Genomic DNA, 20,230 nt, shown 5'->3' on the forward strand with positions numbered 1-20,230 from the left:
TCGATATCAAAATATAGTAACCTATTTTAGATGGCCCAATATGTTCTTAATCATTTTGTAAAGGGTTCCGATAACCCCGCCCGTGGTATGGATATTATAGCCAAAAAACGAAAAAATCCCATTTTTGGGATTTTTCAAGATTTTTTGGGAATTGCGGGATACTTGATAACAAATTTCAAAATTTGTTTTTATTTTTCCATTTTAAATAGAAAAATCTACATAACTGTGAAATTTCATTAAAAAATATTCATAAATAAAAATTTTATTTCAATTTGAAAAATTTGTATCTATGCAAAATTTAATAAAAAGCATTTTTGTCATATTTTTCAAAAAAGTATTCCATGAATTTTTCAATTGTCAAAATCTACATACATTTTTGAAAAGTAGACAAAATCCTCTATCCATTGATATATAACATGTCTACCTTATGTTTTTTACGTGTCAAATAAATTAGGGAAAACTTAACAATTCGCTGAGAATTTACCTAACATTTTTATGAATGTAAATAACAGTGCTAGGTAAATTATCTGCGAGTTGTTAAGTTTTCCCTAATTTATTTGAAAAAAATTATTGAGTTAGTAATCCAGATATAGACCAAAAATCGAGCCGGGAGAATTTCCGATCATATTTGTAAGTTATTTGGGGGCTACGGAAAGTTGATTTCAACATACAGACGGACATGGCTATATCGACTCCGCTATCTATAACGATCCACAATATACATATATACTTTGTGGGGTCGCAAATGAAAAATATAGAAATTACAAACGGAATGACATACATACCACTGTTGTTTACATTCATAAAAAATGCTGTTGGTAGGAAACATTCTTTTCTATAATTTCTATGTTAGATAAATTCTTTGCGAGTTGTTAAGTTTTCCCTAATTAATTTGCCACTTAAAAAACATAAGGCAGACATGTTATATATCAATGGATAGAGGATTTTGTCTACTTTTCAAAAATGTATATAACTTTTGACAATTAAAAAATTCATGGAATACTTTTTGAAAAATATGACAAAAAATGGTTTTTATTGAATTTTTGCATAGATAAAATTTTTTCAAATTGAAATAAAATTTTTAGTTATGAATAGTTTTTAAAGAAATTTCACAGTTATGCAGAATTTTCCATTTAAAATGGAACAAGTTTTTAAATTTATTATCAGCAATCCCACAATTCCCAAAAAAAAGTATTGAAAAATCCCACAACTGGGAATTTTAAGTTTTTTGGATATAATATCCATACCAGGATAGGGGTTATCGGAACCCTTTACAAAGTAATTAAAAACATATTGTGCCAAAACCGAAACCGGTCAACCGGTTTTTTCATCTTTGGAAACTCCACCGGTTTCGGTTTTTTGACAAACCGGTTTTTCCAAGACGGTTAACCGGTTTTAATTAAATATATTTTCTAAAGCAAATTCAAACATATTTATGAAAAACTTTGATACCTTAAGAATTCAAAAATGCTAAATTTCCTACACAGAAAAAATTATATTTCAATTCAAACATTTATCCCATATTGAACTGTTTTCAATTATTTCATAATTAAATCAAGTATTCATTTGCTCAAAAACAAAATTTCTTGATATTTTCTATTGAATTTTGAGTTTTGAATTCGATTATTTTGACAATTGAATATACAATTTTCGTTGTTGGTTGAATTTCAAATACAAAAATTATTGAATAGATGATTTTCGTAATTGAAACACAAAAAATTACAAAAATGTGTTTTCAATTACGAAAATTATCTATTCAATAATTTTTTTATTTGAAATTCAACCAATAACGAAAATTGTATATTCAATTGTAAAAATAATCAAATTCAAAACTCAAAATTCAATAGAAAATATGAAGAAATTTAGTTTTTGAGCAAACGAATACTTGATTTAATTATGAAATAATTGAAACCAGTTCAATATGTGACAAATATTTTAATTGAAACGGTTTAAGAAATAGTTTTTTCTGTGTAAGATTTATTACACAATTCTTAACACATTTCCTATTCCTAGACCTTTTTCATATTAAATAAAAATTTAATATAAACCGGTTAACCGGTTTCTTTGAAGACAAAAACCTAAACCGTTTAACCGATTTTTATAAAAGACAATAATCAAAACCGGTTTTTTCAAAAACACACTTTTTCGGGTAAACTGAAAACCGGTTTTTTAAATTTGCCGGTTTTTTTGGACACTCTAGTTACTATATTTTGATATCGAATATGCGATTTGTGAATTTTTGCCCTAAAGTTGAATTTTACATAAAAAATAGGCGTTTTTTGAATGGACCTGATCCCCTCGGCATCAAAAATTTCCAATATTTTTTTTATTTAAAATATTTGATGAAAAGTTAGCTTTTCAAAAAGTATAAATTTCTTAAACATCCTCTTAGAAATTCTTTGTGATAACTTAAAAAGAAAAAAAGTACTTTATTCCCAAAAATTTGCGAAAAATCTGCTTTTTAAAATGTTTTAAATTCAAATCCATATAACTTTGGACTTAGGCATTATTTTTAAACAATTATTTTTCTGTTTGACACATACATGTGTTGTTAGTCCAATAAAGGAAATTTGGAGAAAATCGTTATCAACTGCAGTAGGGTGGGTAAACATTTTGTTTAATTTTCAAATGCGTATATCTCCTAAGCTATAAGAGATAATTGATAGCTACGACGAGATATAGTGCCAGACGAGGAGATTCTTTTTGGAAATCGGAACCCAAACGAAGAAATAGGATCGTTTTAAAAATGTAACATACCCGAGGTGTCCAACTTTGAGGACCCTTGGTCGCGCCGGGACTTACCGTTTAGAAGTTACATATTTATTTCCCTCTATTTGTTTTCTATACCACTGTGCGATGGTCTGTGGCTTATTCGCATATACCTGCGACTTAAGAAAGAAAAGGTCTACGGGGTAAAATCGCACGATCTCGGTTGCCAGTTAACATCGCCTCCACGTTAGCTGACCATGCCCTGAAATCACTCGTGCAGAATATCCAATTTGGCATGAGCTGTGTGGCAAGTAGCGTCGTCCTGTTGAAATCCTATGTCGTTGGTGTCCACATCATCTAATTCAGGCCAAAATAAGTTGGTAATCATCGACCTATAGCGATAGCTCTTCACGGTGATGACCTGGCCAACATGGATCGATAGCTCCGCCAGACCAAATCCACACCAAACAGTGACTTTTTCAAATTGCATTCGACGCTCTTGTATCTCATCTCATCACTGAAAATGATTTTTTGATGAAAAACGACAAGAACAGAAACTCATTTTGAGTTTGCACGTATTGTTGAACGCTATATCCGTCCATGGTCATGTGGTAAAACAAACTGAATAAATTGCAGCTAATTTGACAGATGTAGCTTCAATATAATGTGAATGTTCGGAAGTTCCTATTGGAAGACCCGTGATTTATGGCTAGACATTTGGATTCACGAATGAAGCTCAAAATCATCTAATGTGAAAGGTTAAAATCATCCAATATGGCTCCACCAAGGCAGCTAAACAGCGTACTGTTGGTATCTAAGTCCATAGTGACCAGTAAAAAATCCCTTTGGCTATAACTCCTCTCAGTATGAACCGGTAAAAGTCAGCATAACCTAACCTACTTACATATTTATCATATCACAATCAAGACTGATTTGTTGAACTTTTCCTCATGTCGACAACATTAAATGCCCATCATGTCTTCTGTATGGTGCACGGTGGGTATAAATAACAACAAAATTATTGCACAGCTGCAATTAAAGATTGTATTTTGTATAATACGAAGAAGAAGAAAAAATCTCATCATTTGGCGTTTGGCATGATGAAAATAATAGCAGCAGCAACAACAACAAAAGAAATAGGGGAATAAAATGAAATTCATGAATCTGAAACCATCACACTCCCAGTCACAGCAGCCAGAATTCTATTGTTATTGGCTGACGTTCAAAAAATTTGTGTTGATATTTTAATTACGTTCAAACATTCAACTGCAATCGTCAGTTGTAGTAGCTGGGGCTGCAGCAGCAGCAGTGGCCACAATTTCAGTTGTTGCTGCTGCTGCAGTTGCGTCCACAACAACAATAATCTCAACAGCAGCAACAAATAAAGCAGCTGTTAATATAATTTTTTGTTGTTATTTCGCTATTGTTGATTATTGTTATTGGCGTTGTTGGTTTTTTTTTTTGTATTTTTCACATTTTTTTCTTTAAATGTGGCGCCCTCTTTTACAAACGAGACATGTAGTGTGATTGTGATTTTAAGATAGTTTTTTTTGTTGCTATTATTGTTGTTGTTGTTCCGCTGATAGAAAAAATAAATACTACAGCAACAACAATAACAATATATTGTAAAAATTTAAATTCTTTTCAATAAAAAAAAAGAAAAATAATACATTCATGCACCTGCAGCGCCGTCATGCATCGCCACATGTTTTGTAATGGTGTTGTTTTGATGATTGTTGTTATTTTATTTTTTGATGTTGCTGCTGGTTTTGTTACTATTGTTGCTTTTATTGGTGTTCTTAGATCTAACTCCAATCTTAAGTCATTCATTTATGGCCATAATTTAGCCAACAACTTTCAAACTTTGTTTGGTTTGTCATTATCACCGTCAGTGGTTGTTCAACGCCCAAATCTGTGATAGAAGTTGTTGCACGAATTTTAAATTTTTTATCGTTTTTATTAATGTCAAAAGAACTGCTACTAAACAGTGGCTTAAGGAAATGCTAATAATTTAAGGAGTGCATCGATAAAAGTTTTCAATTTGCTTAATCTATTGGTTTCAACGAGCGAGAGATGGTTTGTGCGATTCGGAAGTGGTCAGCCAAAAAAGTTTGAAGACCAAGAATTGGAGGCATTACTCCATGATTATTGTTGTCAAACTCAACAACAGCTTTCAAAATCGTTGGGAGCTACTCAATCAGCAATTCATCCAAAAGCTGGGAAATTTGGTACCATACGAATTGAAGCTGTGATATCTTGAAAGACTTTTTCTCTGTATTTGGTGGGAGCAAAAGGGTCCTATCTATTATGAGCTGCTGACCATCACAGAGAATCTGCACCGAATGCAACTGATTTGTTTGAAGCGAGCATTGGACGAAAAACCCCCAGTATATGCTGCCAGACTATTAAAAACTATTTAAAAAGAAGTAGTCCAGACTTTTTCCTCTACTATTTGTTTCGATCGGTGCAGAACGCTCTCTCTCTGGGATACGCTTTACCTTGGAACAGAGTATCCCAGATAGGCTTGATTCGATCTTGGCCTCAAAAGATAAGCAGTCCTTTTGGCTCGGAATTCCTCCACTTCCTTACAGTCCTTAATAAAGAGAATATGGATATCTAATGATAGATATTTCAAAGACAATTGCAACGACTTGTAGTAAGTTGAACTTACAATGCACTATAGGTTAAACGGCTACCAAAACTGTGCTAAAGTCCAATTTTTCAATATTATTATTCAATAATGCAAATATTGTACTTTTTTAATGCCATTTTGTAACCAATACTTAGGGTTTTTATCCCGGGAATTCCCGGTACAAATTTCCCGGGAATTTTGCCAATTTTTCACTACCCGATTCCCGCGATTTTTAGTCGGGAATCCCGGGAATTAAAAACTGACGAAAATACATAAAAAACTAGTTAGAACTTTTTTTTTTACAAAAAACAGTGAAAAGTTTTTTGCATATATCTTGGCAATAATAGACGCTTATTATTATTATTTATCTGGGGTTTTTCGTATGAAAATTTAAAAAGAGAATTCATTATTTCTTTAAATTTCTTCTTCAAATCCATAACAAAATAACTTCAAAAATTTATTAAATCATTAAATTGTTCTTCAATTAAAATCTAGTACAAAAAGGTTTAAGAACATTTTTTCAATTAATTTTGGAAATGATTTGATTTTACAAAAATTTAATCATTCAAAGTTTGAATGAATTAAATTCCATTTGACAACACGCAGTCAAGGACATTGTATTTTGTTGAAAAGCCTGTATTGCTTTCAAATTTGCAATTGCATGTTTAAATAATTTCGCGAGTTATAAATAAGAAAGTGAAAATGGAGAACAATACACTAAGTATGTAATGTTTTTTGTTAAAAAATGTGATAAAATTGTTTAACTTGCTTGAAATAAATCCATTTTTTTAATATAACCTTAAAAGTGCTGCGATTGTTTTCAAAATGTAACTTCGTGGAAGCTTTTAAAATTTCGGCAAAGTTCGGTAGATTAAATGCAATCAGAAATGAATATATTGAAATGTTATAAACCAATTTTCATTTACATATAATAGGCATTTTTAGCCGTTTTCGAATAATATTATCATTTTTAGGTTATTGTTTGAAATTTGGCTTGACAAAACCGGAAACGTTCCACACTTCCACCAGAAGTAATTCAACTGTTATGTTGCAGTGAACCCATGGAAAAATTTCACAATGAAATTAATGAAAGTGAAGAGGACCTTTTTGATTTAAATTTACAAAATGAATTAGCTTTAAGCAATTACTAAAAGTTTTAGTAAATTAAAATAAATTATGTATTAAGTTTGCATTAATGATTGTAAATGGGTTAATTTTTGGTCGTTAGTGGGTTAAATTCCATTTTTTTAATAGAATTATTCTTACTTTCGAAATTCTTTAAGGTTTTGGTTTGAATACCATGATTTTGTAGTCGTTATTAATTTAGCACAGAAAAAGTAGTCATTTAACCTATAGTGCCGCGATCGGCAGACATATACTACTACATTTTGCACTTGTATAAGTGTATGAGCGAAAAAACAAGAAATGAGAAATAGTTGTACTCTCATCTTCACTACAAAACAGGAATGGAAAACTGAACATGTTAACTAACCTATTTGTCTAGCAATTATTGTGTATTAAAAAATAATAATTTACAAGAAACTTCTAAAAACCGAATTAAGCATCAAAAGGTGAGAGAAAAAATATTTAAAATAGTTTATAATTCTAAAAACTACTTAATATGTAGTGTAGATGCTAAATAAGGTACAACAATAATATGAATTATCCACCTCTGCATTAACATTTATTCATAAACAAAAGCAAGAAACGAGCGACAACACAACCTTCTTCTGTGACAACTCATATGAGACTGAATTGTGTTTTCTATGCGTGTGAGAAGTCTGTGTAACTTTAGTAACGCCCACAATGCACAGTGCAATGGGTGGGTCAACATCGGGAAAAATATTTTTTAACACGATTTTTTTTTTAACCAAATAATTTTTTTTGTCATAAATTATTTTTCTCTAATAAATTTAAAAAAAATTTCGAAAAATTAAAAATAAAAATTTGAAAAAAAAATTAATTTCCAAAAAAAAAAAATTTAAATTTGGTTCAAGTATACTTTATTGAAAATACGATGGTTTTTGGATAAAAAATTATTTTATTTTTCAACATAGTTTCCCTTGAGCTCTGTTTCTTCAATTTTTTATCCCTTGTTTGTGAAACGATTTCATCGTTGGAGTCAAATCCATTTCCGCCGTGACATTTCTTCAGGCTTGGAAACAAGAAATAGTTACTCTGGGCTAAATCCGGTGTATTGGGTGCATTTCTTAGCCTTATTCATTGATTTTTGCCATGGAAACTTCTCATGTCTGTACTCTTTAGTACACCCGATTATAAGTAAAAGCGACAGCCATATTGCGGAAAGCTTTCTCATATCCAAGTGGTTCAAAACTTAAACCTAAGCCTATGGTTTCAATCTTCGATCAGGAGACACTTTATACAAAAAAAATTATGAAATTAAAATAGTTCTTCCAGTATATTCATTACAATAGCATAAATTAAAACTACAAAGTTTGTTTGTGAGTGCGAATCAGTGTTAATTTATTTCCAAATCAGACAAAAACATCAATTTGGTTAAATCATGATCAAAGTTTTGTGCAAGTAATTACTATATTTAATTTAATTGCGATTTTCTCTTGCCACATTTAAAGGCAAACATTTTATACTCAATTATAAACGACACCACTGAACACAATAAACCACAAATCCAAACAACAAAGCCATAACGTAAATATTCCAAACCCAAAGACTTCTCTACTACCGGATCACGCATGATTTTTAGGTAACCACTTAACACACCATCCCACTTGGTATCTACCAGAGACTTTTGCAGCAGACCATTCTCACATATACGCAGCAAATACTGGTTGAAATGATCAATTAAAGGAGATCGATGGGGAAGTGACACATACATACCACGATAGTATAATACCTGGTCAAGTTTCTTGGCAATGGGATGCTTTAAATAATATTGCTGAAATAATAAATAGTCCATAAATTCCTCATGAACGGTATACATGTAGGTCATGTTGAGCTGCTGGCGTCCTCTAAACAACTCAGTGTTATTGCCCGAGCGAACACGTTGCTTTATTAGTTTGGGTATGTCGATTTCAAGCATATAATTTACATCAGCACTATATTCCAGTAGCGTTAGGTCCGTGCGACCAATGTCGTTGAGATATTTAAGTTGGGGTTCGTAAACCTTGGAGGTAAACATGCTAGACAGACTGGAACTGTAGTAGTTGGTAAGAAATATACCCGTAAACAGGAACAGTAGATGCATTAAAAAATGTTTTAGTGATTTTTGATGTATAAAACCAGTCGAAAGAAATATGATTGTACTAAAAGCCTGCAGGGCCAATTTACTTATATCCATTCCTTGCTTAGAGCTACGTTCCATAAAATACATGACAGCAAATATCATGACAGCATTTGCAAAAATAATGAACCATATGAAGGCAGTAAAAGGCAAAACAAGATATAAACTATGTGGCACTTCTTTGGCATTGGGTACCAGTAACAAGACCTTGGTCAAATACATGACATTACTTGTTTCAAAAAAATCACCAAACTTGCGCACAAATATTGGCACCATACACAAGTCCATCGCACTAAGTAGACTACGACTTTTCGCTAGACTGAGATTACCAGACCACATATCAAGGGAAAAGTGTTCTATGGAAGCATTGTAATATTGCAAATACAATTGTACCCATTTGTAAAAGTAACCGGTACGAACAAGTTGCCCATGACGGTTTTTATAGGAGTAGCATAAATTGGGAAAGTCAAAAAATGGCAGGCGCCATGAACGTTGTTGAAAATTATTTAAATGGGATTTGTCCAAAAACTGGGCCACATTGTTGAGATGTATCACTTTAATATTTGGATAAGGGTGATAAGTGTAGAGTTGACCCTGAGACCACAACAACACCGATATAAAACCTTTCGACCAGCATTTTTCAAATATTTGTAAAAGTTGTGTATTAAATAATTCTGAGCGCTCCTTATGATCTCTTTGATATACCAGCACTATATCCTTAAAATGTCTTCTCCATAGTAAACGATCCAATAATTCCAGAGAGCTATTTAAACTACTTCTGTTTAATCCAACTATTGCTATGCTTTCACTGTTATGCTTCTGATAAAGAGGTTTAATAGCCTGGAGATAGTCAAGAGTAACTTGCTCCTCATTTATAATTAATTGTGGTACTTTTATTTGTTTCACTATTTCCACAAAGTTTGATTTAGTTTTTTGATTGATTTCCGCCAGATTTATTACCACATTCAAATTCAGTTTGGCATTTCCGTTAATATCATTAATGACATCTGCAATATTTAAACTTTTAGCACTGATTGTTTTTATGTTGATAATGTTAAGTAAACCATATAATAATGTAATGCGTACTATGGAATGCATTTTGTTAAACTAAATTGTAGTAAGGATTCAAATATCTGGAATCCTTTTTATTATAGTTACATTGCATAAGTGTCCATTATGTTTATTAAACATATTGTAATATTAATTCCATTTAAAACACTCAACATATTTTCCTAAAAGAGGCGTAGAAATCATAAATAAGGTGTAAAAATAAACGAAAAGAAATCAATAAAAATATGTATTTAATTATGATTATGTTAAATCAATTTAGCTTAATAGCACATTTCTCATAAGAGTTCTGTGAGTATTGTGGGCATAACATAGCATAGCATACATTGATTTTGGGGATTTTCAAGACAAATTGATAACATCAAAAAAGATGGGGGGTATATGGATTTTGTCATTTCGTTTGTAACATATCGAAATATTGGTAGTATTCTTGGTCCGTCTGTCTGTCTGTTGAAGACACGATAGGGCACAAACGAAAGGAGCTAGCTGGCTAAAATTCGACAAATACTTTCTGCAATATCGGTCCATGATTTCCCATAGTCCCCTTTAAAAAAAACTACAAAGTTTATGTGTGAGTGCGAATCAGTGTTAATTTATTTCCATTACTGACAAAAACATCCATTTAACGCTCTAACCCGCAAACTTTAAAAAGCAAAAAAAAAGTTGTCGGATAATGTTTTTTGGGATAATTATGACCCAATTAACTCAGAACAGCCATCTTAAGCTAATTTGCAAATTAAGTTTAGGAACCAGGTGCAAAAAGGTGAAGAGTGCCTCAGGGCATTGTTGCCGGTTTAGGTGTAAAAAACAATAAGATGTAAAAATTAATTATGATACGATTTTATTAACAAACTAAAAAGGGTTCTCTGGCTTAATTGGTTAGCGTGTTTGATCATTAAGCATGATATGGTATTTGTGGCCCGGGTTCGATTCCCAGCCGCTGCCAATCAACAACATCAGTTTATAATAATTATTAGTTTACTAATAACAAATATTTATCACAGCGCCCTCCTTTGGTGGTATAACACTAAAACGCAACCGAAGTATAATAATTAAATAAAGGTTGTTAGCTTGACTAATGCGCCATCTCACCACCAGAGGCGCTGCAACCAGCACTAATAACAAACATAACGCGCAATTGCTGAGTTGTCAATTAAAAGCTTTTCTCCTCCTTTCACCACCTTTGACAACTCTGCTATTGCGCGTTATGTTTGTTATTAGTGCAGATTGCAGCTCCTCTGGTTGTGGAAAGTGGTCGATATTGTCATAACGGATGTCATTAACTGCCTGTTTTGCTTTTTCGCCTACTTTTGAACTTCCTGGCTGCGGATCTTATTGTGGAGTACAGGCAAATCCCGGTATAACGAACGATATGTTGTCAGGCCCATTCGTTAAATTGAAAAATTTGTTATATCGAGATGTTTTTTTTTTTTAATTTTGGACAACTTTTTCTATATTGGAATTAGGTTCGTCCAAATTTGTATATCTATAGTAGTTTTTACTAATTGTTCTTCTGGAGGATGGCTTGGTGCATTATCCACAATTAATAAAGCCTTCATTGTAAGGGATTTCGATTCGGAAAATGAAAATTAAACTCAGGGACAAACATTTTAAAAAAACAGATTTTGAAGATTCTAGATTCCACTTAATTTGTGTAAAGATAATTTACAGGAAACACTTAGTCACGATAAAATGTTTGTTTTCATTTTCTTCAAAATACATGTTGAGAATTTTGTTATTCAATATTTCATTCATTCATCAAAATTTTTAGTTTTTCTTTCAATGGAATTCTTCTACGGTTTCCCATATTTAATTCACGTGAATTATAGCCTGATTCACAATATCGAATGAAAGATTTCGTTCGCATTCTAAGCGAAAGAAAGCTGATTTTAGGTTCCCTAACTCCATATTTATGTGAACCAATCAGTTTTCTTTCGCTTAGAATCGTTAGCATTCTTTCATTCGATATTGTGAAAACAAGCAATTAAAACCACTATAGAAAAAATGTCAGCACCTATTATTAACCATTGAAAACGGTATTGTAACGACTTATTTTCTTATTTTTACATTATTTATTAATTTTGTTTTTATACTTTCTGTTCGTTATATTGAGCGTACAATTTTCGAAATATTCGCTATATAAGGTTGTCAATGCTAAAAATTTGGTCGTTTGTTTGATATTGTTTGTTTTTTCTCATCATTCGTTATATCGAGCATACAATTTTTGAAACGTTCGTTATATAAGGTGGTCAATGTTACGAATTCGACCGTGCGTTAAATCGGATTTTCGTTAAAGTGAGATTCGTTATACCGGGATTTGCTGTACCAACTGATCATGAGTCAAGGCGGATAATTTTGACCTCACTCACAAAACAGCTGACAGAACAAAAACTAAAAGTCGGAATGCATTTCGACTTTCGAGGGAAATGTTAACAAATCTGTAACTAAAGTCACCGTTAAATTCAAAAAAAAAAAAATTGTAATTACTTTTTGAGATAATTGGTGTTTTGTAATGCATGACTTGAGGCACTCTTGCGGGTTAGAGGGTTAAAATAGTAAAGTCTTGATCAAAGTGACAAAGTGATGTGTTAAGAATTGCTAAATTTTAATTATAGTTTGTTTAATATACATAAATTCTCAAACAAAATAAACATATGCAAATAAGTTTTAATTACGACTTTCTCTTGCCACATTTAAAGGCAAACATCTTATATTCAATTACAAACGACACCACAGAACACAATAAACCACAGATCCAAATACCAAAGCCATAACGTAAATATTCCAAACCCAAAGGCTTCTCAGCAACCGGATCAAGCATTATTTTTAGGTTACCACTTAACACACCATCCCACTTGGTATCTACCAGAGACTTTTGCAGCAGACCATTCTCACATATACGCAGCAAATACTGGTTGAAATGATCAATTAAAGGAGATCGATGGGGAAGTGTCAAATAAACACCACGATTGTATAATACCTGGTCGAGTTTCTTGGCAATGGGATGCTTTTGATAATATTGCTGGAACAATATATAATCCATTAATTGCTCATGAACGGTATAAATGTATGTCATGTTGAGCTGCTGGCGTCCTCTAAACAACTCAGTGTTATTGCTCGCGCGAACACGTTGCTTTATTACTTTGGGTACGTCTATTTCAAGCAGATAATTTACATCAGCACTATATTCCAGTATCGTCAGGTCCGTGCGACCAATGTCGTTGAGATATTTAAGTTGGGGTTCGTAAACCTTGGAGGTGAACAGACTAGACAAACTGGAACTGTAGTTGTTGGTAAGAAATATGCCCGTAAACAGGAACAGTAGATGCAGTAGAATATATTTTAGGGATCTTTGATGTCTAAAACCAGTTGAAAGAAATATGAGTGTACTAAAAGCCTGCAGGGCCAATTTACTTAAATCCATTACTTGCTTAGAGCTACGTTCCATAAAATACATTAGAGCAAATATCATGATACCACTTGCAATAATAAGGAACCATATAAAGGCATTAAAGGGCAAAACAAGATATAAACTATGTGGCACTTCTTTGGCATTGGGCACCAGTAACATGACCTTGGTCAAAAATATGACATTGCTTGTTTCAAAAAATTCACCAAACTTACGCACAAATATTGGCACCATACACAAGTCCATCGCACTAAGTAGACTACGACTTTTCGCTAGACTGAGATTACCAGACCACATATCAAGGGAAAAGTGTTCTATGGAAGCATTGTAATATTGCAAATACAATTGTACCCATTTGTAAAAGTAACCGGTACGAACAAGTTGCCCATGACGATTTTTATAGGAGTAGCATAAATTGGGAAATTCAAAAAATGGCAGGCGGCATGAACGTTGTTGAAAATTATTTAAATGGGATTTATCCAAAAACTGGGCCACATTGTTGAGATGTATCACTTTAATATTTGGATAAGGGTGATAAGTGTAGAGTTGATCCTGAGACCACAACAACACCGATATAAAACCTTTCGACCAGCATTTTTCAAATATTTGTAAAAGTTGTGTATTAAATAATTCTGAGCGCTCCTTATGATCTCTTTGATATACCAGCACTATATCCTTAAAATGTCTTCTCCATAGTATACGATCCAATAATTCCAGAGAGCTATTTAAACTACTTCTGTTTAATCCAACTACTGCTAAGCTTTCACTGTTATGCTTCTCATATAGAGGTTTAATAGCCTGGCTATAGTCAAGAGTAACTTGCTCCTCATTTATAATTAATTGTGGTACTTTTATTTGTTTCACTATTTCCACAAAGTTTGATTTAGTTTTTTGATTGATTTCCGCCAGATTTATTAACACATTCAAATTCACTTTGGCATTTCCGTTAATATCATTAATGACATCTGCAATATTTGAACTTTCAGCACTGATTGCTTTTATGTTGATAATGTTTAGTGAACCAAATAATAATGTAATGCGTACTATGGAATGCATTTTGTTAAACTAAATTGTAGTAAGGATTCAAATATTTGGAATCCTTTTTATTTTAGTTACTTTGTATAGTTTTATAAGTGTCCATTATGTTTATTAAATATTTTGTAATATTAATTCTATTTATAACACGCAACGTATTTTCCTAATAATGGCGTAGTAATCATAACGAAGGTGTAAAAATAAACGAAAAGAAATCAATAAAAATATGTATTTAATTATGATTATGTTAAATCAAATTAGCTTAATAGCTCATTTCTCATAAGAGTTCTGTGAGTATTGTGGGCATAACATAGCATACATTGATTTTGGGGATTTTCAAGACAAATTGATAACATAAAATGTTTATACCCATCGTCAAAAAAGATGGGGGGGGGAGTATATGGATTTTGTCATTTCGTTCGTAACATATCGAAATATTGGTAGTATTCTTGGTCCGTCTGTCTGTTGAAAACACGACAAATTCCACAAATACTTTCTGTTGATAAGGTTTGGTGGGTATTGAAAATGGGCAATATCGGTCCATGATTTCCCCTAGTCGACTTTAAAAAAAAAACTACAAAGTTTATGTGTGAGAGCGAATCAGTGTTAATTTATTTCCATAACTGACAAAAACATCCATTTAACCCTCTAACCCGCAAACTTTAAAAAGCAAAAAAAAGTTGTCGAATAATTTTGTTTTTAGGATAATTATGACCCAATTAACTCAGAACAGCCATCTTAATCTAATTTGCAAATTAAGTTTAGGAACCAGGTGCAAAAAGGTGAAGTGTGCCTCAAGGCATTGTTGCCGGTTTAGGTGTAAAAAACAATAAGATGTAAAAATAATTATGATTCGATTTTATTAACAAACTAATAAAAAAAAAACAAAAAGTTCGAAAATATGATGTCATTAACAGGATGTTTTGCTTTTTCGCCAACTTTTGAACTTCCTGGCTGTGGATCTTCTTGTGGAGTACCAACTGATCATGAGTCAAGGCGGATAATTTAATCCGTTTGCCATTCGTATCATTTTTTTTTGTATCTAACAAAAAATATAACAAAAACAAGTAAGAGAGCTATATTCGGCTGTGCCGAATCTTATATACCCTTCAAATTATACTTTAAAATAATTTTTTTTTTTAAATAGTTAAAAAAGTTTTTTACAAATTTGTTTAAAATTTGTTTTTTTAAATTTTTTGATGAAAAAAATATTCGGGTTAAAATTTTTTTTTCCCGATTTTGACCCATTGTAGGTCCAACTTACTATATATATAGCCTTATCTACATCATTGCAATGGACTTTGAAATATCTATCATTAGATATCCATATTGTCTATATTAATGACTTTAGTAATCCAGATATATGTAGATCATAAATGGGTCAATAATCGAGGTTGTCCCGGTTTTTGCTCATATCTCCGTTATTTATGGACCGATTTTGCTGATTTTAAATAGCAAACTTCTCGAAAGCATGTCTGACAGAATTATTGAAGATTTGGATCTCGAAGATATCTGGGGTCTTCAGAAAATTGATTTCAACAGACAGACGGACATGGCTTAATCGACTCCGCTATCTATAAGGATCCAGAATATATATACTTTATAGGGTCGAAAATGAAAAATGTAGAAATTACAAACGGAATGACAAACTTATATATACCCTTCTCACGAAGATGAAGGGTATAAAAATATATATATGGGGGATTTCACGTCAAGTGAACCAACTTTTAAAATTGATGTCTTCCGATCGCCAAGGTTAGACGTATTGGATAGTAACTCAGACACAATTTTTGAACAAGATCGGTCTTTCGAAAAAATATTAAAAAAAAAAAAAAAAATATTTTTTTTTGCTTAGATATTTTCCTTGAAAACCTATTTAGTCGCTTAGTGGGATGCGAGTGGGATATCTATCAAAATAAATGTTTTGTAACTTAAAATATGAAATTTTTGATTATTTTTTTTGCAAAATCTAAAATAGGCCCTTTTTTTAATTTTTTTTTTTGCTTAAAAGAAAGCTTGGGTCTATTCCTCTAAGACCTATTTGGTTGCTTAGTGGGATTCGAGTGGGATATATAGCAAAATAAATGTTTTTTAACTCAAGATATACGATTTTTTTTTTTTTTGCAAAATCTAACTTTTTTTTTTAATTTTTTTTTTCTGCTCAAATGAAAGGTTAGGTTCATTCCTTTAAGAGCTTTTTGGTCTCTTAGTAGGATGCGAGTGGTCTATCTATCAAAATAAATGTTTTAACACAAAAATTGTATGGCTTGAGTTACAAAATATTTATTTTGATAGATAGATAGATCACTCGCATCCCACTAAGTCAAAAAAGTTTTTGATTTCTGAAAAAAAATATAAAAAATTTTTTTTTTTTAATATTTTTTTTCGAAAGATTGAAGAAATAGCTATTTAAACTATTTGGGACACATTTTGCTAAGAATAATAGGTAATAAGTTACATGGATGAGAAAAATCACATGTTTAGCCAAAATGTCAAATTTTGACCCCCTATAGCTCAGAGAGTTCTTGACCGGTCTTATTGAAAAATTGTGTCTGAATTACTATCCAATAGGTCTAACCTTGGTGCAATCGGAAGACATTGATTTTAAAAGTTCGTTCACTTGACGTGAAATATATCAAATAGATCGGGCGACAAAATTTCATGTGCTAACAAAACAAAACCGAACAAAAACTAAAAGTCGGAATGCATTTCGAACTTCGAGGGGAATGTTAACAAATCTGTAACTAAAGTCACCGTTAAATTTAAAAAAAATTGTAATTACTTTTTAAGATAATTGGTGTTTTGTAATGCATGCCTTGAGGGACTCTTGCGGGTTAGAGGGTTAAAATAGTAAAGTATTGATCAAAGTGACAAACTGATGTGTTAAGAATTGCTAAATTTTAATTATAATTTGTTTAATATCCATAAATTCTCAAACAAAATAAACATATGTAAATAAGTTTTAATTACGATTTTCTCTTGCCACATTTAAAGGCAAACATTTTATATTCAATTACAAACGACACCACAGAACACAATAAACCACAAATCCAAATAATAAAGCCATAACGTAAATATTCCAAACCCAAAGGCTTCTCAACAACCGGATCAAGCATTATTTTCAGGTTACCACTTAATACACCATCCCATTTGGTATCTATCTTGGACTTTTGCATCAGACCATTCTCACATATACGCAGCAAATACTGGTTGAAATGATCAATTAAAGGAGATCGATGGGGAAGTGTCAAATAAACACCACGATTGTATAATACCTGGTCGAGTTTCTTGGCAATCGGATGCTTCAGATAATATTGCTGAAATAATAAATAATCCATATGTTCCTCATGAATGGTATACATGTAGGTCATGTTGAGCTGCTGGCGATTTCTAAACAACACAGTGTTATTGCCCAAGCGAACACGTTGCTTTATTACTTTGGGTATGTCGATTTCAAGCATATAATTTACATCAGCACTATATTCCAGTAGCGTTAGGTCCGTGCGACCAATGTCGTTGAGATATTTAAGTTGGGGTTCGTAAACCTTGGAGACAAACAGGCTAGACAAACTGGAACTGTAGTAGTTGGTAAGAAATACACCCATAAACAGGAACAGTAGATGCAGTAGAAAATGTTTTAGTGATTTTTCATGTCTAAAACCCGTCGAAAGAAATATGATTGTACTAAAAGCCTGCAGGGCCAATTTACTTATATCCATTACTTGCTTAGAGCTACGCGCCATAAAATACATAAGAGCAAATATCATGAAACCACTTGCAATAATAATGAACCATATGAATGCATTAAAAGGCAAAACAAGATATAAACTATGTGACACTTCTTTGGCATTGGGTACCAGTAACAAGACCTTGGTCAAATACATGACGTTACTTGTTTCTAAAAATTCACCAAACTTGCGCACAAATATTGGCACCATACACAAGTCCATCTCACTAAGTACTCTACGACTTTTCGCTAGACTGACATTAGGAGACCACATATCGATGAAAAAATGCTCTATGGAAGCATTGTAATATTTTAAATACAATTGTACCCATTTGTAAAAGTAACCGGTACGAACAAGTTGCCCATGACGATTGGTATAGGAGTAGCACAAATTGGGATTGTCAAAAAATGGCACCCGGCATGAACGTTGTTGAAAATTATTTAAATGGGATTTATCCAAAAACTGGGCCACATTGTTGAGATGTATCACTTTAATATTTGGATAAGGGTGATAAGTGTAGAGTTGACCCTGAGACCACAACAACACCGATATAAAACCTTTCGACCAGCATTTTTCAAATATTTGTAAAAGTTGTGTGTTAAATAATTCTGAGCGCTCCTTATGATCTCTTTGATATACCAGCACTATATCCTTAAAATGTCTTCTCCATAGTATACGATCCAATAATTCCAGAGAGCTATTTAAACTACTTCTGTTTAATCCAACTACTGTTAAGCTTTCACTGTTATGCTTCTCATAAAGAGGTTTAATAGCCTGGAGATAGTCAAGAGTAACTTGATCTTCATTTATAATTAATTGTGGTACTTTTATTTGTTTCACTATTTCCACAAAGTTTGATTTAGTTTTTTGATTGATTTCCGCCAAATTTATTAACACATTCAAGTTCACTTTGGCATTTCCATTAATATCATTAATGACATCTGCAATATTCAAACTTTTAGCACTGATTGTTTTTATGTTGATAATGTTTAGTGAACCAAATAATAATGTAATGCGTACTATGGAATGCATTTTGTTAAACTAAATTGTAGTAAGGATTCTAATATTTGGAATCCTTTTTATTATAGTTACTTTGTATACTTTTATAAGTCTCCATTATGTTTATTAAATATTTTGTAATATTAATTGAATTTACAACACGCAACATATTTTCCTAAGAAAGGCGTTATAATCATAACGAAGGTGTTAAAATAAATGAAAAGAAATCAATAAACATATGAAATGATATGTAATCATAATATGTTAAATCAAATTAGCTTAATAGCTCAATTCTCATAAGAGTTATGTGAGTATTGTGGGCATAACATTACATAGCATACATTGATTTTGGGGATTTTCAATTTAAACCCATCATCAAAAAAGATGGGGGGTATATTGATTTTGTCATTTCGTTTGTAACATATCGAAATATTGGTAGTATTCTTGGTCCGTCTGTCTGTCTGTTGAAAACAGCATAGGGCACAAACAAAAGGAGCTAGCTGGCTAAAATTCTACAAATACTTTCTCTTGATAAGGTTTGGTGGGTATTGAAAATGGGCAATATCGGCCTATGATTTCCCCTAGTTCCCTTTTTTAACATATGTGCCTACTAAAAAACGCGTAAAAGAATGTTTTTCGACAAAAACTCTTCCAAAACCTCAAGAAATTTAGCGTACAATTTTACCTTGGAAATGTAATATTTAAAAAAAAAAAAAATCAGACGATTTTTTGATATTACCTGCTACAGAAACCTTAAAAATAAAAGTTGAGAAAAAGTCAAATTGTCACATGAAATTTGGGCGCCTCGAAAATGAATTTTTTTATCATGTCAAAAGCTATCAAAAAATCGATGGCACAATATCGATTGCTAAATCGACCAACCCTAATCTATATTAAAATACTTTATTGTCACATATTGATGGTGGTTATACAAGATTCGCACAGCCGAATTTAACACTCTTACTTGTTAAACCTATTTTGAACGTTTTATTAGAGTTCCACGTTTTGGAAGTGTCTGTAAATTTTACAGTAATATTTCTATTATAACAACCAGACGGGAACGAAGAGCCTGATAAGAGAAAAGTTTTATATCGCCATGGATGAGCTTGGTATTCCTGCAATGATCGTCATACCCAAAGCACCGCCAAACTAGGAGCAAACATCTTAACCCCTTTAAAACAGAGATAGAGATTTTAGGCAAGACGATGCCTTATCGTGTGATGGAGCAAATATTGCAAGAAACAAAAATTAAAATCACGGATATTATCTGCATATGCTGACGACATCGACAGCAGTAAGTACAGCCTTTGCAGAACTCGAAAAGCAGTCAAATAATATGGATTTAAAAGTGATCGAAACTAAAACGAGTAAAACGTCGCTACAACTTT

At 32.1% G+C, this 20,230-nt stretch overlaps 3 protein-coding genes across 3 annotated transcripts; all 3 read right to left on the reverse strand.

The window, feature by feature from the left end:
* Positions 1–7,898: 7,898 nt before the first annotated feature.
* On the reverse strand, positions 7,899–9,701 carry LOC135955412 (uncharacterized). The gene has a single exon (XM_065505763.1). The coding sequence runs from the start codon at positions 9,699–9,701 to the stop codon at positions 7,899–7,901; it is 1,803 nt and encodes a 600-aa protein (XP_065361835.1).
* Positions 9,702–12,342: 2,641 nt separating this feature from the next.
* On the reverse strand, positions 12,343–14,136 carry LOC135955413 (uncharacterized). Its single transcript, XM_065505764.1, has one exon. It carries the CDS (start codon positions 14,134–14,136, stop codon positions 12,343–12,345), a length of 1,794 nt encoding a protein of 597 aa, XP_065361836.1.
* A 2,945-nt stretch (positions 14,137–17,081) lies between these two features.
* On the reverse strand, positions 17,082–18,875 carry LOC135955414 (uncharacterized). Its single transcript, XM_065505765.1, has one exon. The coding sequence runs from the start codon at positions 18,873–18,875 to the stop codon at positions 17,082–17,084; it is 1,794 nt and encodes a 597-aa protein (XP_065361837.1).
* Between the last annotated feature and the right edge of the window lie 1,355 nt (positions 18,876–20,230).

This window comes from Calliphora vicina, chromosome 3 (assembly GCF_958450345.1).
Source record: "Calliphora vicina chromosome 3, idCalVici1.1, whole genome shotgun sequence".
NCBI lineage: Eukaryota > Metazoa > Arthropoda > Insecta > Diptera > Calliphoridae > Calliphora > Calliphora vicina.